General features: G+C 39.5%; 1 protein-coding gene across 1 annotated transcript in view; it reads right to left on the bottom strand.

The window, feature by feature from the left end:
- Window positions 1-8886: 8886 nt before the first annotated feature.
- The window catches only part of CLCA1 (chloride channel accessory 1), a 37856-nt gene continuing 18989 nt past the window's right edge, over window positions 8887-27753 (bottom strand). The window contains exons 6-14 of the mRNA XM_068966499.1: window positions 23482-23700; window positions 22704-22931; window positions 18811-18985; window positions 16903-17009; window positions 14052-14267; window positions 12730-12991; window positions 11674-11844; window positions 10078-10311; window positions 8887-9269 (exon numbers count right to left, since the gene is read on the bottom strand). Of these exons, the coding sequence (XP_068822600.1) occupies window positions 8887-9269; window positions 10078-10311; window positions 11674-11844; window positions 12730-12991; window positions 14052-14267; window positions 16903-17009; window positions 18811-18985; window positions 22704-22931; window positions 23482-23700 (1995 nt within the window). The remainder of the gene's footprint in view (window positions 9270-10077; window positions 10312-11673; window positions 11845-12729; window positions 12992-14051; window positions 14268-16902; window positions 17010-18810; window positions 18986-22703; window positions 22932-23481; window positions 23701-27753) is intronic.

Here is a 27753-nt window from a genome sequence, read left to right on the forward strand (position 1 = left end):
TGGGGTCGCAGAGTTGGATACAACTGAGTGACTGAACTGAACTGAACTGAACTGAGGAAAGAATCAGAAAAAGAATGCATATATATTTGTGTGTGTGTGTGTCTGTGTGTTGTTTAAATATTGTTTTGGCCAGAAAGTTTTTTCAGTTAATGAATATGTTGTTCAATACAGTTCTTGATGAAAATGAAAAATGTGTCTTTTATTTTTATTTAAAATCAAACTTTTTAGCCAGCCCATTATATATATATATATATATATATATTCAGTTATATATATATGTATATATATAATTGAACCACTTTGCTAGACACCCAAAACTAATACAACATTGTAAATTAACCATGCTTCAATAAAAGGCCACACTATATTAATGTAGTCAGTTTGAATATTAATAAACTTTATATTTTCCCTATTTTATGGTCAAAAAACACAGAAAACAAAGAACTCTGGGTTCAAACTGCTGATTCTTATCTCTAATCAGCTGTGTGACCTTACTAAACATGCTGGAACCTCTTTACCTCAGTTTTGTAATTTGTAAAATGTGAATAATAATATTACCAAACTCAAGGGGTTTCTGTGAAATAAAAATGGGATAATATAGCAGAAGCTCTCAGAACAGTACCTGACACTTAGTAAGTGCTATCCCTGGTAGCCTAGTCAGTAAAGAATTTGTCTGCAATGCGGAAGACTTGGGTTTGATCTCTGGGTCAGGAAGATCCCCTGGAGAAGGGAATGCCAACTGACTCCAGTATTCTTGCCTGGAGAATTCCATGGACAGAGGAGCCTGGCAGGTTACAGTCCAAGTGGTCACAAAGAGTTGGACACCACTGAGTGACTTTATCACACACACATAAGTATATGTTAGCTATTCTTTTTGTTAGTATTACATAATAATAATTTTTCTTGTTATGCTTATTATTCTATGTATTCTAATTATTACTACTAAGAAAAATTGCTTGCATCTTCTCTTTTCATCAAGCTAATGTTTTATGAATAGTATTATTATAAATGCAGTTATGTTTCTAGAATCAGCCTGCCAAAGAATTCACCCAGAAATTCTTCTTGGCTATGGGAGAAAGAATACCTGAAAATCTGAGGCTTGTACACTATTGGCCTAGTTCATGCAACTGGTCTTCTTTTTCAAGAGGAAGTATAGTAAACTTATTTAAGAGATTACTGTAACTATGGCTTAAATATTACTTAAATCACTTACCAACTGAGACTCCAGGCAGATTCCTGAACTCTTAAGCCCTAGTTGCCTGTCTGTACCACCTTTGATATGACATCCTTTCTCTTTAGAGGGCCCTGAGCTTGCCCTTTGCTCCTGGGCCTCCCCCAGGCTAGCTTCATGGGTTTGAGACTTGTGTAGTCATCATATATGGCCCTGGATTCAGAAAAGTCATATACTGACTCAATGATCTGCGGTAGTTGTCCTAAAATTCTTAGCCATTTTTCCCTTTGAACTTATTTTAAGTAGAGTCTGATGGGAAGATGGATGTGTGCCCACCATTTCTTGGCACTTCCTTTACATATAGCATTCATGAGGCCCATGGGCACAAATTCAGGTGAGCTCACAAAGTGGTGGATTTCAGTGAGACTCAAAGTGAATACAGGATAAACATATTTTATCTAAGTAGATGGTGCCCTGACAGCCTGGAAAGGCTGTGCTTTCAGTTTAATCCAGAACTTTGAATGCAGAAAGAAGGCAAGGACATTCCAAGAAACACAGGCAACCAAGAAGCTATCATATCCTTTCTTATTCATGTTATTTCCCTTTGTTGCTTCTCAGTCACTCAGTCGTGTCCAGCTCTTTGTGACCCCATGGACTGTATCCATCAGGCTCCTCTGTCCATGGCATTCTCCAGGCAAGAGTCCTGGAGTGGATTGCCATTTCCGTCTCCATTTTCCTTTGTTAGTCAACTACTTGTATTGATAATGATGATAGAGAAGGAAAAGGAAAAATAGAACAGCCCATAGTTCCTCCTCCTTGCAGTCCTTCCTTACTCACCGGTGAGCTAAAGGTGGAAAGCGTTTGGCAGGCAGGATGTGAAGTAAAAACACTTAAAAGTTGTGCACTGTTTTCACTATTTTGGCAAGAATGAACTACATATGCATATGAGTTATAAAATACAAATTGTGTATTCTACATACAAGTTAAATGTTCTTATATGTGCATTTAGAACTAGCATTGCACGATGTAAAGATGAATGGTAAAAGTCACATGAATACTTTATAATTGTAATTTTTCAAATTTAGAACAACTTTAAATTACAAATAAAATTACCATGACAAGTGAAAAAAGGCTATGGAAGAAATAAAAAAGCTTTATATTTTAGTAGCTTTAAAAATATTACTTTTTACTTCTGCTTAAACAAGGGGTCCTGCATTTTCATTTTGTATTTGATTCTCCAGACTATGTGGCTGGTCCATCCTATGGTATAAGGAGTCCACAAGGCCAAGAGATTGTACCCATCCAGTGAGTAGCCCCCTCCCCTTCTTCTAGAACACACCACACGTGCCTGGACCTGAAATCTCCTGATAAGTAACTGATCCTCCTTCCACAGTCTGCATTGGCTAGAACTAACTGGGGTGCCAGGGTCAGTTTTCCCCAAGACAGGTTGCATCAAATCAGGGTGTGTGCATTTCTAGGCTTGAGAGTACAAAGGACAGCTCTTGATGTGTTGTGTGGGTTGAGGGGGGCCACACACATGTACATGAGGTCCCTCAAGTGAGTACTGGGGTTGGGGACAGTAGGAAGAAAAATGTGTGCCCCATGGCCCGTCTGTTCTTGAGCAGCCATGTATCAGCATGAAATTGACAGGGGTCTAATAATTGAAAATTTGAATCTGGGCTTTCAAGTCATTATGAAAGTGTTATTTGTCTAGACAGGAGATAAACACATTTAATAGTTTGTTAGCCTGATTTATATTTGCATATTTAGAGACATGGTATGTTGATCTCCACTTTTAATTTTGCCTCAGGCCTCTTAAATATTAGGGGAGGTTCTGGATGTGAATATGTAAAGCACTTAATGCCTGAAACTCAGTAAAAGCCCAGTGTGTGCTCAGTCACTTTAATCATGTCCGACTCTTAACTCTGGTTGTAGCCCACCAGGCTCCTCTGTCCATGGTATTCTCCAGGCAAGAATACTGCAGTGGGTTGCCATGCCCTTCTCCAGGGGATCTTCTGGTTCCAGGAATCGAATTCCTGTCTCGTGCATTGGCAGGCAAGTTCTTTACCACTGGCACCACTAATGATGTTAAGGTATCACCGTTCTCTTCTTGGAAAGGCCCTGCTTACCCCCGCCTGCCCTACACCTCTACGTCTTCTTTAACCCTCTGGTAGAAAGAGTGATAGTGATAGTGGTGGTATTCTGCTTTCCAGTCCCCAGATACTAAGGCCTTGCTCTAAATAGACTGATTGCCTGGATCCCTAAAGTGCTGCCTTGGGGCCCATAGCCATGCCCTGTGAGTCAGATTAGCCGAGGTTCAGGGACTGCCAGAATTATGCATGAGCTTGCTGTGCCCTCTGCAGTTTGAATTGTGCTGTTCATTCTGCAGTTCCTCATATCCTTTTTGTCTTTTTTCCTAATGAATTTGGAATTACTTTAAAATCTAGGACAATATTTATCTCTCTGATAGTTAAAATACACCAAGAAGAACCTTTTCATGTTTCCCTTTTCGCACTGGATGCCGGGAACTAGGTAGAATTTTGATTTTTCTCAATTATGATAATTGTGCATTGCTTAGGCTTTCTAATTCAATGAATTTCCTGTTCTCATTATTAAGTTCTTTCTGGATTGTCATCCTTGTTTCTGTGACATTTTACTATAAGCCTCGTTGAACTCTGTTTTGTTAATTAGTCTTTATTTGTTTTACTGAATCATTCTAACAAACACACTTTGGAAAGTTTGTTCTTTGGAAACATTTTGGCATTTCTTCCAAAGTCTAAACTGTAAAATTGTTGGGGCAGGTGGAATCTATTAAGGCCATATGTCAGGTAGTTTTTTAAAGCATAATTTTAAAAAACATAGTGTTTATATTCCCTCTCTCTAACTCTCTTGCTGGCATTGATCTCAACAAACTATCAATGAGCAAATGAAAAGAATTAGGTCCCAACATGTAATATGTAGTAATATTAGCAGAAACAGAAATTTGATTAGGATTATTTTTTTCCTTTTCTTTTGTTGTTTTTTCCTCTTTATTTTATACTTATAACCAGACATTATGAAAGTGGAAGCATTGCTCCCTCTGTCAGATATTACGTGTGGATTAGTTACCAAACCATGGATTCTTAAAATAGATGTTTTCCCTAAAGTAGTGCCTATATACTATGTATGTTAATTGTCTACTTGCTTGTTTACATGCTGACTGGCTGTAAAATTTTTGAGAATAAAAACCATACCTGGGTTGCTTATCCATTTATACTTGTCATCTAACAGAGTGATTAAGATACAGTGTAGGTACTTTAAAATATATGCCAAGTGGATAAATGAACGCCTCAGGCACATAATATGCTTAATATTGTCTAGACTGTGGCCTTGGAAGTATTAGGTCAAACCATATGGAATTGCAATATTCTCCCGTTTTTATTTATGATCCAATTCAATAGTTTGGTAACATTAGTGGAGATGGGGTGAAGATCAAGGAATTTTGAAGCTAAGATATTGATTGACTGTTTCATACAGATTCTGATACCAGGCAGAATGATTTTAAGGGGTTAGGGGGCAAGAGTGTCTTGGGTGAGATTAGCAGATAACAGAGAAAATAAGGGATAAAGGATGGCATAGATCAGTGGTGAAGGATTGAGACTTAAAAATGATGCCATAGGAGTAATGACCTAGTTCAGAAGTTGCAGAGGGGAGCTCAGAAAATACTTCTCTCAGCCAAACCCTGATACTTGGATATTGGGAGAAGTTGCAGCCTCTTCTAGAAAAAGGAAGTCTACCTATAAGAGTTTAGGCTCAGTTAAGTGAAGGAGGAAGAGGAAGCAAGATAAAACTGTGGTTCTAGATGAGAAAGTCTAGGTAGGACACAGCCTTTATTTGAAAATCCAAGGTAACCAATGCCTAGAATATATTTATCAGATTTACCTACCCACTTAATTGACCTATCAGAAACTAAAAACAAAACTAAGATCATTGTGGGGTAATGATGGCATAAAGCAAGATTTTGTTTCTGTTTGTTTTTTTTAATCACATATGATAATCCAGATCCATTTTGCAATGATCTGCTTTATAATCCAGAGTACATAATGTTTTTCTCTGCTGTTCTCTACTTTGTGTGTTATCTACATGCTGACATTTACCTCCTTTCCCTGAAGTAACATCATACATTTCTATGCAGTTCCTCACTGTATCCCAAGGTACATCCCATTAAATTCACCCAAATGGGAAATTGCAGTCTCAATGATGACATCCTAGAAATTCTCCAGGCTAAACCCATGGCAGCCATATTTTATGGGGATGAACTGGGGCCTCAGACCCACCCATTTGTCCATATGGGGCAGGTCCTCTAGCCAAGCATGTGCCCTAGTGTTTTTAAAAAATTAATTTATTTAAGGCTAATTAAATAGCCTAATATGATATTGTTGTGGGTTTTGCCATTTATCAACATGAATCAGCCTTGGGTGTACATGTGTCCCACCATCCTGAACTCCCCTCCAGCCTCCCTCCCTACCCCATCCCTCTGGGTTGTCCCAGAGCACCAGCTTTGGGTGCCCTGCTTCATGCATCGCCTTTGCACTGGTCATCTGTTTTACATATGGCAATATACATGCTTCAATGCTATTCTCTCAAATAATCCCACCCACACCCTCTCCCACATAGTCCAAAAGTCTTTATATCTGTGTCTCTTTTGCTGTCTTGCATATAGGGTCATTGTTACCGTCTTTCTAAATTCCATATATATGTGTTAATATACTGTATTGGTGTTTCTCTTTCTGGCTTACTTCACTCTGTATAATAGGCTCCAGTTTCATCTGCCTCGTTAGAACTGACTCAAATGTGTTCTTTTTTATAGCTGAGTAATATTCCATTGTGTATATGTACCACAACCTCCTTATCCATTCATCTGCTGATCAGAGAAATGCAAATCAAAACCACAATGAGGTACAATCTCATGTTGGTCAGAATGGCTGCCATCAAAAAGTCTACAAACAATAAATGCTGGAGAGGGTGTGGCGAAAAGGGAACCCTCTTACACTGTTGGTGGGAATGCAAAGTAGTACAGCCACTATGGAGAGCAGTGTGGAGATTCCTTAAAAAAAACTGGAAATAAATGACATACAACCCAGCAATCCCACTGCTGGGCATACACACTGAGGAAACCAGAACTGAAAGAGGCACGTGTACCTCCATGTTCATTGTAGCACCGTTCATAATAGCCAGGACTTGGAAGCAACCTACTTTGGTTTCGTAACTTTCAGAAAAAGACTACAATCTGATCTTCTGTCTAGTTGGCTGGCAAAGTACCTGGATGTGTATTCAATAAACAGTACTGAATTTTAGTACTGAACAGTAATGAATTTTAGGATATCACTGTTTTTCTAGCCTCAGAACTCTCTGCTGTTCTAATATAACAAACTTAAACACAAGAAAAACTAGTCTTTCTTAGACTAAAGGACATACAATCTATTCATTTCAGATTTTGTCTTTGGAGCAAACCCAAGAACTATTTGCTAGTTTTGCATTGCTTGGGCCCCTGTATAACAGTCTTTCCTGTACAATGCTGGAATGTGTTATAACCCCACAGTGAAGAATGATTACAGTGAAGAATGCTTTGATCAGTGCTATATTAAACTTGTGATTATTATATGGATGTTTCTGAAGCTGCTGTCCTTAACATCACAGTACCCTAATTCACTGAGGACCTGTAGATGAAACTTCACTTGGGTCTCAAACAGAGAAAGTCATGCTCCTCTTGAACCTATGTGTTTTTTTTTTTTTTTTTCCACTGTAGACTGTTAATCTTTGTTGTGCCTACTTGGATGTTCAACATAAATGTGTGACCTGGGGACAGCAATTGAACAGAACATTATATTTGATTTTGGATATGCTAAAGTTTCCTCTAGTTTTTATCATATATTTACTTTCTTCTGGGCTTCCCTGGTGGTTCAGATCATAGAGAATCCCACATGCAATGCAGGAGGTTTGGGTTTGATCCCTGGATCAGGAAAATCCCCTAGAGAAGGGAATGGTAACCCACTCTAGTATTCTTGCCTGGGGAATCCCATGGACAGAGGAGCCTGGTGGGCTACAGACTATGGGGTCTCAAAGAGTCAGACACAACTGAGCAACTAACACTTTAACTTTTTTCCATTTCTTTATTTTCTTAATTTTTAAACATACTTATTGTATGTAGCTTTAAGGTGCCTCAAATCCTGTTTTGAAATTTTTGAATCTTCCTTTTAAGAATATCTGTAAATAAATAAATAAATCTAGAGTCTATGTAGAAACAATCTTCTAGATGTTGTGTTTTCAGAGAGTCACTTGAACATTAAACTCACTGTGCTAATAAACTGGGAATTTAAAACAACTTTACAAGAATACTTGCCCTTGGAAGCACTGGAATGTTTGATTAGTCCTTGATGGGAACTGTCATATTGCTAAGTCTATTTGTCCTTTTTCCCTTTTCTTCCCCTTCCCCTTTCATCTGTCATGACCGTAGCCTCTTCCAGTTTTGTTTAGTCCTTCTTGTAGTCCCCAAAACCTCCCTCCCCACACTACTCAGTCATAGATAGCACTCCTGATTTATCCTCACATGTTCCTTATTGCCTGTAAGAAAAAGGCCAAATCTTACTCATCTGTTTGTATTCAGGACCTAGCATAAGCCTGGAATATAGTGGTCAGCTAATGAATATTTGTTGAATGAACTGAATTGCATTACATAATATACTGCATATAAGGCATTAGTAGGACACTTGGCACAAAGTATACAGTAAATGTTTCTCAGTCACTGTCCTTCACACCTGGCCTGAACCTACTTTTTTACTGTATGTGCCACCGCTGTGGCTTTAGGCATCTTTGACTCATATTTGCATGCACATTGCATACATTTCTGTGCCTTTGGAGCCTTTACCGTGCTGTTATTTCCTTCCACAATGCAAAGTGAAAGTGAAAGTCGCTCAGTTGTGTCCAACTGTTTGCAACCCCATGGACTATACAGTCCATGGAATTTTCCAGGTCAGAATACTGGAGTGGGTAGCCATTCCCTTCTCCAGGAGATTTTCCAAACCCAGGGATTGAACCGAGGTCTCCTGTGTTGCAGGAGGATTCTTTACCAGATGAACCACCAGGGAAGCTACAATGCAATCTCTTTCTGAAACGCATCATCTTTGCCCAAATCTAGAGAAAAAGAATCCTGGTAATGTTGGTCCAAATCTCTTCTATAACAAGTCATGAATTTTATATTTATTTATTTTTAACTTTTTATTTTGTTTTGGAGTATAGATGATTAGCAATGTGTTAGTTTCAGATGTACAGTAAAGTAATTCAGTTATACATATTCATGTACCTATTCATTTTCAAATTCTTTTCCCATTTATGTTGCTATATAATATTGAACATGCCTTTTATATTTAAATAGTTTGACCTAGTTGGTCATTTCTGGTATATTTCAATGTAATTACATGTTCTTTTATAACTGGCAAAGTTCCTCAAATCAAATTAAACATATTTCCATTTATTGATGCAAGCACCCCTTCTTTCTGTACTCAAATAATAAGTGAGCAATGATTAAATTTTTGGATTTGAATACATACTTTTTATGCATGTGTATCCAGTTTTTAGTATTTTATTTCATTAAATTGCCTCATACAGGAAATCTAAAATACATTTTATAAATTTTTATAATCAAAATAAGGATGAATGATTTATCTCAGGAAAACTCAGCCCAAGGAAATTTGTAATTCTCCTAGCCACTTCCACATAATTTTTAAAATGTGAATACCAGGAATGGTGCTGTTGATATTAATATCAGGACAAGGAAGAGAAGGACTTGGTTTCTCTGGAGGAATCTCTGGGGGAATAAACAAAGATACTTGTGCAATGTTGGAGATTTCTGACTTCAGGCTGACCTTATCAACAGCCTGTATAGCAATGAAGAGATCCGTGCCATTTGTAAAAGTGATGGTTTCTGGTTTAAACACAAAGACTTCTTCTGAGTTGGCCTCCTTTGGGATGAGATCAGTAGTGTTCACTTGAAGCGATTCATTGAACTTGTCTCTGAGCTCAAGAATATTTGTGCTTATTCTAATGATGTACTTGTCAGCTAAAACATAATTTAAAAAAAGGATATGATTTGTAATCCTCAAGTCAAAGTTTTAAAAAATCTGTTAGAAATAATATCTCCATCCTATAATATACCAATGAATAAATGAAACTGATGGTCCATTTTTATAAGCACTAGTATCTTTTTTTTTACAGTTTAATTTTTATATCCTGTGCCCTTTTGTATTCTGACAGAGTGATAAATGTAAAACTGGATCAGGCTTGACTTAAAGCCTAGGTAATTATTTCTGGCCATAGCATCTGACTGAGAGAGGAGATAATCACTGCTTATTATTTTATTATTTGTGCTTCCCAAACTTGAATGTACACACACATCATCCAGGGATCTTAAAATGCAGATTCTGGTTCAGTAGACCCAGTTCTACACTTCTAACTAGCATTCATGTGATGCCCATGCTGCAATCCACAGACCATACTTTGAGAGAAAAAATCTGAGGTTTCTTCCAAAGGACAGCTCTGCTCCACAGTATCTATGCTCTATTCCCAGTTCTCCCCAAGAGACATTACTGAAAATGAGGTCTATTAAAGCACAGCTTGGCAAGATTTCAGAAAAAAACCTGAGGATTGCCTATTCCTGTTTGAAATATCTTATACCTATATAGGCCAGTTGTTCAGATTCCATACTTCTCATGTTTAAAAGTCTTAAACTGTCATTTCAGAGGACATCCCAGGTCCCTCCTGCCTTCTGCCCTCAACATGCATCACAGCACACCTGCCTGCCTCCCACCCTCTGCCCCTCTGCTTGGCTGCTAAACTCCTTTACAGGGTCCATACCACATTCAGCTTACCTCTTCCATGATCATAATCATCCCCAGGAGCTGTCCAAGTCAGATTAATGAGTTCGTCCCCTTGGATTTTTGCCTTCAGGTCAGTGATTTTACACGGCGGAAAGAGATCAGGTATGGGGGCGTTTGGAACATCGGTGGCCACAAATGAACCTCCTGAGGATGTTCTGCTGAAACATACTTGCTTGCCTTGATCCTTGTTAATTTCAGGTCTTGGTGGATTCCATTTTACTTCACCTGCATTAAAAAATTCCTCAGTTAAGACAGATAACACCATGAAATTGCTATACTTCTCTCTGATTTGTCATTGAGTTGCCCTCTTCTTACATTTCCCTTCTTTCTTCCAACACGCAAAACTTACTTTATTTGTTGTAAAGCTCCCAAATCAGGTCACATCACAGGGGAAAAAGCAAAGAGAATCATAGTTCTTTATCTCACATATATTTATTTCCTAGATATTTAGTGGGATAGCTTCCACAATTTGTTTTTTATAAATACACGTGTCCTGGAATTTATTTTGTGTGTGTGTGTGTGTGTTTAATTTTAAATTGGAGGATAGTTGCTTTACAATATTGTGTTGGTTTCTGCTGTATGTCAACATGAATCAGCCATAGGTATACATAAATCCCTTCCCTCTTGAACCTCCCTTCCACCTCCCACCTTATCCTATGCTGTTGCTACCCTACTACCTCATCCTAATCTTAACCTGCCACACCATCAGTTTAAATGCTAGCTCTGCTTTAAACCTTCTCAGACTTCCTCAAACAGTCTCTCCCACCTAGGTAATACTGTGGGTTTTCTTGTCTTTCCTATTTATTTCTTAATCATTTGGCTGGGATTCAAGAATTGCCTTGATTATTTATTCTTTGAATTTTTCTCTTCCTCTCCATATTTGTGTTTTATCTTTCTTATTAGATTGTAGTTTCTCACACAATGTTTTACGTTGGGGGTTCTAAAATTGTGTGCTTTTGAAAGACTTGATTTTCTCAATGAATGCATGGAAATCTAGTTAATGTAGCAATTCCAATTTGCTTCACATTCTTGCTGAAAATTTGCATAAAAGTCATCCTGAAATTCTAAAAATCCCTGACCTGTTCAATCAGTGGGGTTCTTGTTTACCAGCAATAGCTTATTTAGATGCATTTTCTTCTTTATTCATCATAACCATTCTATGAGGTATTTACTATTATTACCTATTTTACAAGTGAGGCAGACAAAGCTCAAGAGAGTACCTGAAATACTTTATCTGGTAGAAGGCTGGAATTGAACCAAGGCGGTCAAAATCTATACTCAATCCGATGGCTTAACTAGGTGCTATGTTGTTGCCTAGAGAACAGTGAATGATGTCTGGACATATGTTTGATTGTCATGTCTGTGAGGGCTGCTTCTGATGTCTAGTAAATAGAGGCCAGAAGTGTTGCTAAACACCTCACAAGGCACAGGACAGCCCTCCACAATAAAGACTTATGTGACCAAAATGTCAGTAATGGCAAGGTTGAGAAACTGATTTAATTCTGCACCATTCTCTCCTCTGGTTTTGGTTTTCCCTTGATTCCAAGCCTTTAACTCAAGCTTAGGATGTTGTTATAGATTACTCACCATTCTCAATCCAGCCAGGTATGTACATGGCTCCATTCTGCTGGGATGATACCGTCTGAGAGGCTGTGTTGACTCCTCCCAAAGCCCACACTTTTACACTGTATCTACCATTTGTATCATAAGCTGTAAAATACCTTGAATAGATACCATCATCCTTAGTAGCATCAGCACCTTGACAGAGAAATGAAGGAATTAAGATCTGACTGAGTTAGATGAGGTATACTTCTTTTACCACTTCGTGTGTGTGTAATTTCAGATGCATACATCTTGTCCTCTTGAATTGTCTTTCTTTTTGAAATCAGAGATCAAGTCATGTGTTTCTGTTAAATCCAACATAGCACAAAGTAACTACTCAATAAGTATCTGTTGAACTGAATTGATTTACTGTATGTTACTGGTGAGAAAAAAAGTGTTGTATGATTATTTTCTCAAAATTTATGACTTTTACCAAGGATAGGTTTAGGTAGAAAATTCATTTACAGAATTTGTTTTAATAAAGTTACTTGTTTTATAGTAAATAGTCAAGTTCTAAAATAAATGTAGAATTTTCTTTTTCTTCACCCTGTTAGACATCTTAAATATAAAAATAATAGACTTTTCACTTTGGGCAAGATAATATAGAATTCACATAGATAGGAGAGTCACATATAACAATACTTGAATCCATCTCTGCTGCTTTCCAAATGTTAAAGCCTCTTTCTTCATCTGTAATATAGGGATCATAATACCTCAAAGGTGTGTGGTGAAGATAAGAAATGCAGATCGATCTATCTATCCATCTATCACAAACTCCTAACACAAAATAGCTATTAATTTTCCTCCTTTCCTTTTCTGAGAGGGTTGGAATGCCCACTGACAACTTTTTTGCACTTTATAGAAGCTAAAGGCAAGCCCTTCTCATGTTTCCCAACATTTTAAAATATAGGAGTTGTAGGGAGGCAGAGAGCTCTCCCAACCACAACCCCAGTGCTGGACTCCTCACCGCATTATGCCCTCCTGCTGTTGCTTGGTTGTTTCCTGGAAAAGAAAAATGTGTCCAGTTCCTGGGGTGGTTACCTGCTCCGTTGTCCAGTAATTCCAAGGTAGCTGTTTTCCCATCCACTGATTCTATCAGGGCTGTGACCTTGGCCCTGAGAATTGGCTTGGTTCCTTGGTGAATCTTTACATAAACTACCATAGGGCTAGGGAATTTGCCTGTGTCTTTATTCACTTTAGAGGTCACTGTAACTGGAGGCAAAGTAGCACTTGATGCACGGGAGGTGACAGTCAAAGTCAGGGTTTGGGAACTTGCTTGTAGGCTGTATTTCCAAATGCCAATCTAGCCAAAAAAAATGGAGACATTTCCAGTTAATAAATTTCAGTGACAGACCTGACTTCAGTGCCAACTATAGGAAGAGCTCATCTGATATAAGTACATTACAAGTAGATCTAAGGTTTTTCATATTCTCTTAGTCAAGGGAAACTTTGGTATGTTTGGACTAATCACATGGTTCTTACTGCCAAGAAAATTCTAGTTGGGAAAAATGAGGTTTGAAAGTCGTGTCCTTATCATAGCATTGGTTTCTCAAGAGTAGGATCAATAGAGGAAATAGTTTTCATTATGCCAAAGTATCAGCTGCTGTGTAATTTGAAGGTTCTCCTTTTAATACCTGGAGAAAATATCGCCGATTTCCTTTTTCTTCACTAAAGCTATGACCAACCTAGACAGCATATTAAAAAGCAGAGGCATTACTTTGCCAACAAATGTCCAACTAGTCAAGGCTATGGTTTTTCCAGTGGTCATGTATGGGTGTTAAAGTTGGACTATAAAGAAAGCTGCACACCAAAGAATTGATACTTTTGAACTATGGTGTTGGAAAAGACTCTTGAGAGGCCCTAGGTCTGCAAGGAGATCCAACCAGTCCATTATAAAGGAAATCAGTCCTGAGTATTCATTGGAAAGACTGATGTTGAGGCTGAAACTCCAATACTTTGTCCACCTGATGTGAAGAACTGATTCATTGGAAAAGACCCTGATGCTGGGAAAGATTGAAGGCAGGAGGAGAAGGGGATGACAGAGGATGAGATGGTTGGATGGCATCACTGACTTGATAGACATGAGTTTGAGTAAGCTCCAGGAGTTGGTGATGGACAGGGAAGCCTCACATGTTGCAGTCCATGGGGTTGCAAAGAGTCAGACACAACTGAACAACTGAACTGAAGAGACTTGTCACACTGAGTGATTTCCACTGAATGGAGTTTTTTCCTTGTTCTCTTTCATTCAACACTCTTTTTTTTTTTTTTTAAGCAACCACTATCATTTAAAAAGCTGTGATTATTCTGTAAAAATTTTATTTTATCTTATCAAACTGTGAAAAGGAAAAAAGATGAGCTCATACCTTGGCAATGTCTGGGATTTGGAGGTAGGCCATTTTGGTGTTTGTATCTACTACAAAGCCATCTTGTTTGTTTCCACTGGGATCCCAGAGAAGGATTTGGGGAAGATCAGTTGTCCAAGTGATGAGAAACAAAGTGTCTTTCCCCACAGTGCTGTCCACAATCACTGTGCCATTCATCCACTGACCGTTCTGGAGGGTTAATCCCCTACTCTCAAGCTGTAAAGTAAGTATACAATTCTTTATTTTCTGGAGAATACAGGTCCCATCACATAATAGCTTCCATTTTGCCTCCAACTATTAATCACCCCATTAAAAAGACTTCAGTGGTACCTAAGAACTTGGTTTGATGTTTAGTACCTATTATGATCCAATTCTTGTTTTTAACGATCCAGTCATGAATGACTTTTCCAGCCTTAGCTCCCATAATATTGATTCTGACACCCAAACAAGACCACTTGCTCTTATGATCTTCATGAATCTCTGACTCTCTGACTACCACAATCTCTGCTTTTCCTGGAAATCTATGCATTCATCTCCATTTGTCTAAGCCTTACCTACCCTTCAAAATTCAATTTCAAAGTCACTTGATGTCCATCTCACCAGCAAAGAATAATCTGTCCCTCCTTTGATCTCCCACAGTATCTTTTTTTTGGAAAACTTTCAATTTTGTATTGGGGTATAGCCAATTAACGAACAATGGTGTGATGGTTTCAGGTGAACAATGAAGGGACTCAGCCATACATACACGTGTACCCATTCTCCCCCAAACTCCCCTCCCATCCAGGGTGCCACATAACATGGAACAGAGTTCCATGTGCTATACAGTAGGTTCATTTTAAATATAGCAGTGTGTACATGTCAATCCCAAACTCTCTAACTATCCCTCCTCCCATCCTTCCCCAGAAACCCTAGTTTCATTCTCTAATCTGTGAGTGGATCTTGTTTCCATCAATCCTTCGATGTCCTCGCAGTGTGTTTTGCTTGATACCTACCAGCATACTGTACATCTCATCTTATTACTGGACTTAAACCCTTACGGGGACTAACCAGGACTTATTTCAACCCACATCTGGATTGTTTGACTTGCAAATAACTAAGTCCTAGGTCGATTATTATTGCAGTCCCTGTGAAGGTAAGTGAAATAAGTCAGTGCCCAAGGCTGATTTGTTATCTGGAGAAGAATGAAGGAGCAGTAGAGCAGGGTTGAAGTAGGGAAGGGCTAACCAGACTTTGTAGAAAGTATGATTTTTCGGGATTATCTCTAGTTAATTATTTATGGTCTTTAAACAAATATCTGTTAGAAGATAGGATGGTCTGGTCATCGAGCCCAACTTTCTAGTTTTGAAAATAGATTATGATCTAAGACGTGAAGAAAGCAAGGAGCCCTTAGATGTTGTTCTTATGACAGGTAGGGAAATGAGTCCTACTCATGTCTCAATCTCCCTCCCTTTTAGGTTTCTTAAATATAAAAATAATGGGCAGAAACTGCCTGACTGTGAACTTGCCCATTAATCAGTTTAATTACTTTTCTAAGACACACTTCTCCTGTGTTCAAATCAGGCTGTTGGGTTTAATATTCTAAATCTGAACTAGTAAATGAGTGTAACTGCTATATTCTTTGACTGAATAAATGCTACGCTGATAAACTAAAAAGCCTACTGCTTTGAAATCTGACATTATTTGGCTTTAAAAAATTTTTTATTGGAGTATAGTTGATTCACAGTGTTGTGTTAGTTTTAGGAGTCGAGCAAAGTGAATCAGTCACACATACACCTATGTTGTGTTTAGTTCCTAATTCTGTTGTGACCCCATGGACTATAACCCTCCAGGCTCCTCTGTCCATGGCATTTTCCAGGTAAGAATACTAGAGTGGGTTGCCATTTACTTCTCCAGGGGTTCTTACTAACCCAGGGATTGAATTCATGTTTCCTGCATTGCAGACAGATTCTTTGCCACTGAGCCACCAGAGAAGCACCTATAGATTCTTTTCCCACATAGGCCATTACAGACTATTGATTAGAATTCCCTGTGATGTAGAATAGGTCATTATTTGCCTTTGATTTACATTATTTTTACTTTCATTCACAATAAAAGTTACAACTCACACCGGTGTGGTGCTGATTGTTCACTCTCTCTGGTTTAAAGATTCACATGAATAATTTTTACAGCCATTAGGAAAGAGCGCTTAATATATTTGTCCATTTTTTATTGTCCCAAGACTTTTGAAAGAAAATTCTGTTTTCTTGAAATTCTAGAACCAGAAGGGACTGCAGAAGTTTTCTGGTTCATGTCTAGCTGAGAACTTGAGTCCAGAGAGGTGAAATTCTTTGCCCATGGTCACAGTTAATGACAGATCCAGGAACAGGATCCAGGTGTCTGGACTGACCACATGGGCTTTTCACAGTACAAATCACTTTCCACTCTTTATAGGAAAATCTTGACAAATATCAGGGAGTTGAGGTAATGGAAAAAAAGACCAAGTAATCCCTGAACAGTTGTTCCAGATAATTTATATTGAGATGATCTACTCCGAAGACAATTCTGGGCCAATTATATTGCTATGGGTGCTTGTTAACATATGTTAAAAAAGAATTCTTGGACCCATTACATTTTATGTTGATGGTTTCTAAGAGTAAGTCACTTAGTAATGTTTCCAAATTAGAAGCACTGATTGCCTTGTTTAAAGGAATACTGTTGCATTTTAGAAATAATGGCTAATATCAGGCTGAAGCTTCTATTTTAATTTTAATTCATTACTAGAGGAATGTGGAACTTAAAACTCATAACCATGAAATTCCCTATCTTGGCTATGGTTTTTAACAAACATGAAAAACTGAGGAGGAACTCTGACCTGAATGGAGCGCTGGGAGACAGCTTTGTTTCCTGATGAAAGGGCCGCGAAAGCATCCATGAGGCCATTGTTCTGAACCTGATCTGAAGCATATGTCTGCAAACCTCCTAGAATGCAATTATGTTATCAGAAGTTATTTTCTAGAAAACAAATATTTGCAACATTTTAGCAATTGTTAAGATAAAATACACAAAATACTTACTCTTTTGTGCTATTAAAGCATTAATATTAATAGATTAACATTAAATAGGTATCCAGATTAACTCAGAAGCTGATACTATTAAATATATTTTAATCCTACTAAACAAATCCTCCAGCAGCATCATCATTTGGCTGCTTCAGCCCTCTGAAAAGCAGTTAAGAATCTCCAATAGACCAAAACTAGTAATATACATCTTGTGTTTTAAAGGTCATGCACTTTCATACGAGCCATTAAGCCTCACTGCAAGTGTATTGATTTATTCTTATTTTACACATAATCTTAGCGAGCTTGACTTTGAAATTTTCTCTTAAATCAGAAAAAAATGTGTATGTTACAGCAGCAAGAAATAACTGACAAGTGATGGTTATAGAAAAGTGTTATACGTAGTAAACATAAGATGATATACCAGCCATGTAGTCTACACCTATTTTGAACAGGTGTAACTAAGATAGTTGATGTTAAGGCACTTTTAAACTCTTAGTGACGTCTAAAATCTGAGGAGAGTGTTTTGGTCATCCTCTTGGTGCCCCACCCAGATCCCCTTATCTAGACTAGCGCATCTCTCCCCAGCAGCTCTGAGTGTTAGCCAAACAGCATATGCTGCCTCCTTTCCAGAAAACTGCCTTACAGAATGGGGCCACCCTAGCTAAAGAACAGCATGCCCCACTCACCCCTGCCCTGCCCTGACATTTTCTAACCACTGACTGATGGACACAGTAGTACGATGGTCTGTCTTTGAAGACTGGACCAAATCTGCTTTGCAGTTCTAGATCCAGAGCCTCCTGTGAGGTCAGGCTTCAGCCGGCCTCCTAATTCACATTTGTGCTTAGCTTCTTCCCCAGCCTGATCTCGGTCCCTACCGCCCCTTTCACCTGAGAGCTCTCCCTCTGTAAATCACACGCGCCCAAATCCCTTTCTCAGGCTCTGCTTCTAGGAATCCCAGCATAAGACAAACACGGTTAGGAGCAAACAGTCTGTTGTTTTAGCTGGCTCAGAGGACAACTCAGCAATTGATATCCATAATTCTGACCCTAGGTTAAACAAATTTAAAGTAATAAAAACCCACTCTGCTGAAGAATAGTTCAGGTGGGATCTATTTTAAGCATGTGCATATGGAAGGTGCAGCACAGTGTCTGAATGTTTTACAAAGAAACTGCATTACGTTCTATGTTTTCGGAGTGACCTTCTGTGTGGTTCAGCAGGCACTTTGTTTCTCCCCTGCTACTTCTTGTTCAAGTCCCAGTTCAGATGTCACCTTCCTGTACACTTCCTCCCCAGATGAAGTCTAGGCTCCCTTCTTTGTGCTCACTGTACCCTCTATTACTAACACAGCACTTGTATCATGTATTATATAGTTAGTGGCTTGTCCTTTGTCTCCCCAGGGTCTCTTGGTCAGCTGCCAACTGGAAGTGAATAGCTCCTAGTTAACCTATTAGATTCTTTCCAATCTTCATAAGGTGTCTGGGAAGAGAGTCGTGCGTGGTGTGCTGGTCCCATCTTCTCCAGACTGCCCTAATCCTAGAAACAAGGCATTAGAATAAATGAGTGGAGCCAGTTCTAAAGTCATTTGCGGGAAAGGGCAGCTGATTGGTCAGTAGGATAATCCCATATCTCCTCGCTCTACCCTTCCCCTACTGCCCAGTGCCCTGGAGCTCAAAGTCCAGTGGGAGAGAAAACGCAGCGGGACTCTGCAGGTCACCCTTCACCTGTCATTTTCGACATCTCCTCTAGTTCCTGCGCTGCAGATGGCCCCAGGGCAACTGTGTGGATGATGGCTCCACTTTGTTTCACCTCATCAAAGCATGCACTTATAGTGTTGTCCTCCCCATCGGTCAGTAAGACGATTTCAGCTCCATCTGTTGGATATTTCTTCTTAATCACCTAAGGACATAATTCAGGCATGAGTTGTCACACTCAGGGTAGCCAAAGTATTGGGAAAACTGCAATTAAAGGGAACGAGAAGAGAAATTCTAGAGGGAATAAACAAAAGTGTCTGGGAATGGTCAAATATCTCTCTGTCTTGCAGTGATACAATTACAAATTAGCAAGATTCATGGAACTTGACAATGCTTTTTTCCCTTGGTTAGCCTGTTGCAGAGAAGGCTCAGTAAGGTGGGATACAGGGCAGTCCCAGGGATGGACAGCTCTAGGGATTCAGGAAAGAAGGGTCTTCTAGTTTCCTTCACATGATGTCTCCTTGACAGGCTTTCAGAGGTTCCAAGTTAACTTCAGAAACTATCCTCATTTAATAGGGATAATAATGGGGACTAATATATTACTATTATCATATTAGACTCATGGAAGATTTTAGCTTGCCTGGTATTCAGCAGTCTTACCATTCCAGCTGTTCATGGCTGGCCTTGGTTCTGATTGGCCAGTTCTCAGGTCACATGTGGAGAAGGCAATGGCACCCCACTCCAGTACTCTAGCCTGGAACATCCCATGGATGGAGGAGCCGGGTGGGCTGCAGTCCATGGGGTCGCTAAGAGTTGGACACGACTGAGTGACTTCACTTTCACTTTTCAGTTTCATGCATTTGAGAAGGAAATGGCAACCCACTCCAGTGTTCTTGACTGGAGGATCCCAGGGACGGGGGAGCCTGGTGGGCTGCCATCTATGGGGTCGCACAGAGTCGGACACGACTGAAGCAACTTGGCAGCAGCAGCAGTTCACATGAATTACTAAAATTTTTAATATCCCCTTTGATGAAAGCAAAACATTTTGCTCTTATTAGTCCCTAGTTCCTAATTGTCTTATGACACCTATGTCTCAACTATTCCTGGTGGACACAGATTATGTTTTTTATGTGCTATAGAAAAGTTACCTTGTGCCAATATTGGATAAGAAAGAAAATCAGATAAAAATCATAATGTTTATGAAGAGGAAGGCAAGAGTTCACCTTCCCTTAAAAAGAGGAAGGGAGACTCAGACGTAGAGGAAACAAGTAATTCTAAGTAACTCCAGTCTCTGGACCAGACTCTCAGAAAGGGAAGAAACTTGATGTAGGTTAAAAGAGAAGCTGAAAGCAGAGGAGACTTCTGCCCCACTCCTTTTGAGAGGGGGCTGCTCCACAAAGGATGAAGGCAGAACTCTGATTGCTGTCATGTGAGGAAGCCTGGAGCCCAGGAGCCCCGGAGCCCAGTCTGACCAAGCTGCAGGGCTCAGTCAGTCATGTCTGACTCTTTTGACTCTATGGACTGCAGCCCACCAGGCTGCTCTGTCCATGGGATTCTCCAGGCAAGTATACTGGAGTGGGTTGGCATTTCCTTCTCCTAGGGATCTTTACAACCCAGGGATTGAACCCAGGTCTCCTGCATTGCAGGCAGATTCCTTACTATCTGAGCCACCAGAGAAGCCCCTGAGAGGCCAGAGAAATGGCTCAATTTGGATTCCCTTGTCCCACTCCCTATCATTGCCGTGTGTCAGGGACATGCAGAAGTCTGCAAGTATCCATAGGGGAAATGGAAATCAGCTGACTTGAGAATTGGCAGGCAAGAGGACAATTTATCTTGTTCTAGAAGCTAAGGGGTGTGCAACCTCCCAAGGGCTAGATGCAGGACATGGGGTGCTCAGGGCTGTGCTCCAGCATTGAGAGCCAGAGTGTGGTGAGTCAGCTGGTGGAAAACCAATGGGCACTGATCAAGCTAGGAAAACAAGTAAAGTCCAGTGGCCCCAGCTCAACAGATAGCACTGCCATACCTGACCAGGGTCCTCACCAGGGGCCAGCAGGGAACTTGAGACAGGGAAGGATCCAAGGCCCTTTGCCTCATTACCCTGTGGTCATACACAAGCTCCTCCCACCCCATACCTGGGCTCTGCATGGCAGGAGGAGCATCTAAATTCCAACTGTGTGCCTCACATACTCTCACCCACTGCAGTGGGAAATGCAGAACCAGAAGTTCCCTCTTCACCATCGGGCCATCTGGTATTAATCATTTCCCCTCGAGTCTTGTATACCATGAGTTCTGTAGACAGGTCAGTGATTTCAGTGTCAGTTTCCCTCCCTTACTTGCTTCTTTAACCAAAGTGTGTGGGTGAGTGGCAGAGGCAAGAGAACCCAGGTGCACAAAGGCATCTGGAGAAGGGTTTTGAAGCTGACTGTGTATGCTATAAAATCCACTTCTAGGGAACTGATCTTCAAGGTGGAATAGAAGGGCCAGAGGGTCAGACTGCATATGAGGGAATGCTTGAGTTCACTGTCAACATGAAACATGTGAGCTGAAAACTAAATATTCCTGCTGCTGCTTGGAAATCGGGAATAGCCCCATTGATGTGTTGTGCCCCAAGCAGGCAGAGGGTAGACTTTCCCAAGACACTGCAGAGATTCTGAGACCTTAGACCAGCCAGCTTCTCTCAGCCTCCTATTACTTATTTCATGGAACTAAATAGCCTCTAATAGATATAGAATATCATAATTTATGTTTGGATTACTTAAGCATCTGATATAATCAAATAGCTTAATTTAATTTTATTTATTGAGAACCTCCTATATAAAAGATATTGTGCCAGAAGTTAAAAGATAGTTCATATCTTGAAACAAGTTTTGTTTGAGCAAGGGACATGACAGGAAAGAAGACAGAAAAGCTAAAACTCTTGAGATATTTTTAAAAGCAGAAAACAAGTTCATAGGATTCAGAAAGAGAAACTCTATACAGTTGAAAGGATCAGGAAAGATGTCAAGAAATAGATAGTGTCTGTGATGGATATGTGAAGGAAGAGTATGATTAGAGATACAGAGGAGGGATGAAAAATTAAATATGAACTGGCTGGGCAAAAGCGTGGAAACTGCTGGCAAAGGTACTCTAATTTGCGTAAGCATAAATATCTGGAAGAGAGTCCCAGGTACTTAAGCCTGGAAAGGTAGGTAGGGGCTATATTATAAAATAAATTAAATATTAGATTGAGAAATTTTACTTAGCTTCGTTGAAAATGGGGAGAAATTGAGACCTAAGTAGAGGGGTGACATGATTGGATATTCAGATGGGATCTTTGGATACATCCCTAATACAGTTAGACTCGCAGTTCCTAAGCCCTCCTATTTCAAACTTAAACCATTTGCTTGCCCAAAAAGAGGTCTTATATACCCAAAACTTTGCAATGTTACGCTACTTCAATATTTAACCATAACTCGAAGTTTACTTTTTTCTTCAGAGAAGATATTCTTTTATGTCCCTGTATACCTTTTATCATAGCATACATTAGTATATGATTATACACTTATTTGTCTGACTATGAGGTTAAAGAATCTTCCCCCAGTAAGATTTTAAGCTCCATGACAGCAGGTGTGGCATGTTTGGCCCTCATGGTACTCTTAACGCCTGGCACGTTGCAGTGCCCGGCATGTAGAAGTAACACCAGGAATGTTTCAAACGGAAGCAGAAAAGCGTGAATGCACAGATGCAGAAAAACACAAAAGTGTGAATGAATTAGTTAACGATAGTTTCGGGGGCCTGTGTCTGCACCATCTGGACCCTTGCTCTGCCCTTGGTTGTCTAATTCAGCTAGACACGAGGCATGCATAGAAATACTGGAGAAGGCAATTTCTTAGGAGACAGAAGTTGTAAACATCGGCAAACCATGATAGGGGAACTTGTCTCACAGTGAATGCTGATTGAAGCCCAGAGCAGATGGATGTTCCTCCTGAGGCTGTTGTGGGTAAGCTTTTGGTGAGCGTGTCTCTTTCAGTGGCACTGTTTATCTGTACAAGTTCACTTTGTACATAGGCAGCACTGTCAAACGTCACCATCCCGACCCAGGACCCTTGCTCAACCGTCTGCAGAAGGAAGAGTTTGCCTGCTTGATTCAGTCGTTTAAGGCGGTTACCGATCTAAATGGAAAAGCAGAAGAAAAGCAGTCAGGTTAGGTTTGGACTGGCAGACTGACAACAGATCAGAGGGAATTTGGAGGTAGTTGCCTCAGTGCAGAGTAAATAACAAGCTTACTCAAGGCACATCCTTCTATGGAGGAAAATTTCTCCTTTATATTTAGTAGTATATTTGGATACAATTTCAGGGCTTTTGTATAAGTAACTCTAAAAGCTAAATCCAGGTTTGGCTTTAGTTCATTAGTTCAATGCGCTAGAAATAGTTTTATAAATGTTGTGGACATATTGTCAGGAAAACATAAAAAAGGTTAATTCTATACAGTTCATCAGATCTTTGCTCACAAATTGAAAGCTATTTGGCAAGTGAGACACTTGATGCTGAATTTTTGTTGAATAGAGTGTAAGTGGCCTTTTCTGATGGAAGTATTATGCTTGTAACTATTCTGACCTTTGGGGTTGTGTTTATTCACAGCCAGTTCCAAGATGTGGTCTAGACCATATCATATAGAGATATGAGATGAGCATCCAGAAGACCAAGACCCCGTGAACTTACCGTCATGCTTCCAGACTTATCAAGGACTAAACACACAATTCTTTGTCCAATCTGCAGCAATGAGAAGGTGGGCTTGGGTGGCTGTGTTGTCATAGGAGTTGTTGTTTTAAAATCCTCTGAATCTTGGATCACTTCCCATGTGCTTCGGCGATTGCATTTTGTGTTTTGCTGGTTTGGGGCTTCTTTATTGTGATTTTTTTCTGTACAGAATTTAACCACCTAAAATTGTCAGTAAAATGATATAGATAACAGTAAATTACTTGTTAAAATCTTTAATAATTTGATTAAAATATTTTAAATGTAGATTTACATTTGTGTCCCCTCCTTCTCAGTCTACCTTGGGGAAAATCGCAGTGAAAATTCAGAGCTTCTATTTCAAAACATGTCTTTGACCTCATTGGACCCTTTGTGCTCCTAAGAATCTATTTGCCTGTCCTTAGCTTCCCTCCTATTTCTCAAATTTGCCATTGCAAGCAATCACCAGTATCCTCAAGCCACCTATATCTCAACGTTTCTCCACTGGTACCATTTTCTCCCTCCATTCCCTGCACTTCCTGCTCACTTTCTTACTTCCAAGTGATTTATAAATACCTTGTGTTTCAACTTTCGATACCAAACATTCCAGCTCTCTCCAAAATCCAGTTCGATGTCCCACAGGATCCTCAACCTCAGGTGTTCATAACGGAACACATCACCTTTCCTTTGACTCTGCCCCTCTTCATCACCAAGCATTTCCTAACTTGATGTCACCACTATCTATTCAGCCACCTAAATCAGGAAACGGGTTTCCTTCCTTCTTTCCTCTACAAAATAACACCATCAATACATTTCACTCTCTTTCTAGTACATCACCTTTTTTCCTTCTCCAATGGAGTGTCCATCATTCAAGCCCTCATGGTCCCTCCCTCAATTACTGGAGTCTCCTATCTGACTTTTCCATACTGCTCTACTCCACAGCTACCAGGGACATAGTCCTTCTTATTCCTGTACTTAATATCTTTTTGCGGCTCATCATTGCTCACACACTACAATCCAGACTACTTCACTTCACTGTCTATCCTCGCGCCGGCTGTGTGTCCCAAGGCTCTAATTTTCCCTATTGCAGCCTATAAGTGCTAAAGGTTGCCAGACTGTTTATATATCTCTGTGTCTGCTCACCATTCCCACTATGTCGAGGAGTTCTTCCTATGTCTTCTGCCTCGTGGACTCTACCTTCATGTTTCAGCCCCAAAAGTTATTTTCAAAATGTTTTCTCATTTCATACCCTTTCTACAAAGAATTTCCACTCAACCTTGTGACCTCACAGTACCCTATAAGAAATTGAAACCAGGCCCCTTTAACATTACAGTGTACTTACTGAATGGATGAAAATTAATCCATAACAGAACCCTGTCTCATTAAATTTGCTTCCTCAAAACTTAGCCCCATATCTGATACACAATAAAAGCTCAATTTAAGTTTGTTGTTGTTGTTGTTTTTTAATAACATTTACCAATCTGTATGTCACTGGTGTTTTAAAATCTACAGAATGGCAATAGTTGCTAGGCAACAACTATAGGAGAACATATGCGATAGACAATACAAATACAGCCAACAAATGATAGTGTCTTCCCCTTTCTTCCAGGCAAGAGTACTGGAGTGGGTTGCCATTTCCTTATTTGGGGGATTTAAAAAGGAGGCTTAGTACACAAAAAAGGTATAAACTAATTCTTCCTCTCAGTGACTTTACAGTTTTATATTCAATTAAAAATCCTAAATATCTGGGATTCAAGTAATGTAAAAAGTCATCATTAGCTGGAAAACATTTATTTTTCTCTTTATTTGTATTTTTCAGATTGTTTTGGTAGTGTTTCCATATGACCATCCCTGGAGTAGGAAACGGCAAACCACTCCAGTATTCTTGACTAGAGAATTACGTGGACAGAAGAGGCTGGTGGGCTACAGTCCATAGATTTGCAGAGTCAGACACAACTGAGCAACTAACAGTTTCACTTTCTGTATTATCATTATAGCTAATTTTTAGCAAGGGAATCTGAAATACTTTTTTGTAAACCCCAAGCAGAGGCTCCCAAACCTGACTGTGCATCACCTTTAACTGTGACTAATTTAAAACAATCTAGTCCCCCCTTTGGAAGTTTCTGAATTATCCTGGAAATAACTACAAAGCCAGACTGAAGGATGGCCTTAGTGAACCACATTTTAAAAACTTATCTCTGTTAAGGCTTCCCTTGTGGCTCAGCTGGTAAAGAATCCACCTGCAATGTGGGGACTTGGGTTCGATCCCTGGTTGGGAAGATCCCCTGGAGAAGGGAAAGATTACCCATTCCAGTATTCTGACCTGGAGAATTCCATGAACTGTACAGTCCATGGGATAACAAAGAGTCAGACATGACTGAGCAACATTCACTTTCACTTTATTATTATAGATAGACCCTTGCAAGTTACTACACTCTTATTCCAAAAAGAAAACATAATTTTGTGTAAAAGACTGGGAAGATAAGAGGCATTCTGCACTGAAGTCACTTAACTGATGCATTTATCTTAGTTTGTGCAAATTAGCTGATGTATATGTTTGGCATTAATAAAGATAATTTGTCAAGTTTATGACCAGTTGGTCATTTAATAAATTATTAAGAAATGCAGTAAAGACAGTCTCTTTAACAAGTGGTGCTGGGAAAACTGGTCAACCACTTGTAAAAGAATGAAACTAGATCACTTTCTAACACCACACACAAAAATAAACTCAAAATGATTTAAGGATCTAAACGTAAGACCAGAAACTATAAAACTCCTAGAGGAGAACATAGGCAAAACACTCTCCGACATAAATCACAGCAGGATCCTCTATGACCCACCTCCCAGAATTCTGGAAATAAAAACAAAAATAAACAAATGGGATCTAATTAAAATTAAAAGCTTCTGCACAACAAAGGAAAATATGAGCAAGGTGAAAAGACAGCCTTCTGAATGGGAGAAAATAATGGCAAATGAAGCAACTGACAAACAACTAATCTCAAAAATATACAGGCAACTGATGCAGCTCAATTCCAGAAAAATAAACGACTTAATCAAAAAATGGGCCAAAGAACTAAATAGACATTTCTCCAAAGAAGACATACAGATGGCTAACAAACACATGAAAAGATGCTCAACATCACTTATTATTAGAGAAATGCAAATCAAGACCACAATGAGGTACCACTTCACAGCAGTCAGAATGGCTGTGATCCAAAAGTCTGCAAGCAATAAATGCTGGAGAGGGTGTGGAGAAAAGGGAACCCTCTTACACTGTTGGTGGGAATGCAAACTAGTACAGCCACTATGAAGAACAGTGTGGAGATTCCTTAAAAAATTGCAAATAGAACTGCCTTATGACCCAGCAATTGCACTGCTGGGCAAACACACTGAGGAAACCAGAACTGAAAGAGACATGTGTACCCCAATGTTCATCGCAGCACTGTTTATAAAAGTCAGGACATGGAAACAACCTAGATGTCCATCAGCAGATGAATAGATAAGAAAGCTGTGGTACATATACACAATGGAGTATTACTCAGCCATTAAAGAGAATACATTTGAATCAGTTCTAATGAAATGGATGAAACTGGAGCCGATTATACAGAGTAAAGTAAGCCAGAAAGAAAAACACCAATACAGTATACTAACACATATATATGGAATTTAGAAAGATGGTAATGATGACCCTGTATGCGAGACAGCAAAAGAGACACAGATGTGTAGAGCGGACTTTTGGACTCTGAGGGAGAGGGAGAGGGTGGGATGATTTAGGAGAATGGCATTGAAACATGTATACTATCATGTAAGAAACGAATCACCAGTCTATGTTTGATGCAGGATATAGGATGCTTGGGGCTGGTGCACGGGGATGATCCAAAGAGATGATATGCGGTGGGAGATGGGAGGGGGGTTCATGTTTGGGAACTCATGTACACCCGTGTGGATTCATGTCAATGTATGGCAGAACCAATACAGTATTGTAAAGTAAAATAAAGTAAAAATAAAAATTAAAAAGAAAGAAATGCAGATGATCACTGACTCACAATGGTAAACTAACAATTTTCGGACTTTATTATGGCTTGATAAAGGAAAGAAATGATATGGACCTAACAGAAGCAGAAGATATTAAGAAGAGGTGGCAAGAATACACAGAAGAACTGTACAAAAAAGAGCTTCATGACCCGGATAATCATGATGGTGTGATCACTCATCTAGAGCCAGACATTCTGGAATGTGAAGTCAAGTGGCCCTTAG

This window comes from Capricornis sumatraensis, chromosome 2 (genome assembly GCF_032405125.1).
Source record: "Capricornis sumatraensis isolate serow.1 chromosome 2, serow.2, whole genome shotgun sequence".
NCBI classification, from domain to species: Eukaryota; Metazoa; Chordata; class Mammalia; order Artiodactyla; family Bovidae; genus Capricornis; species Capricornis sumatraensis.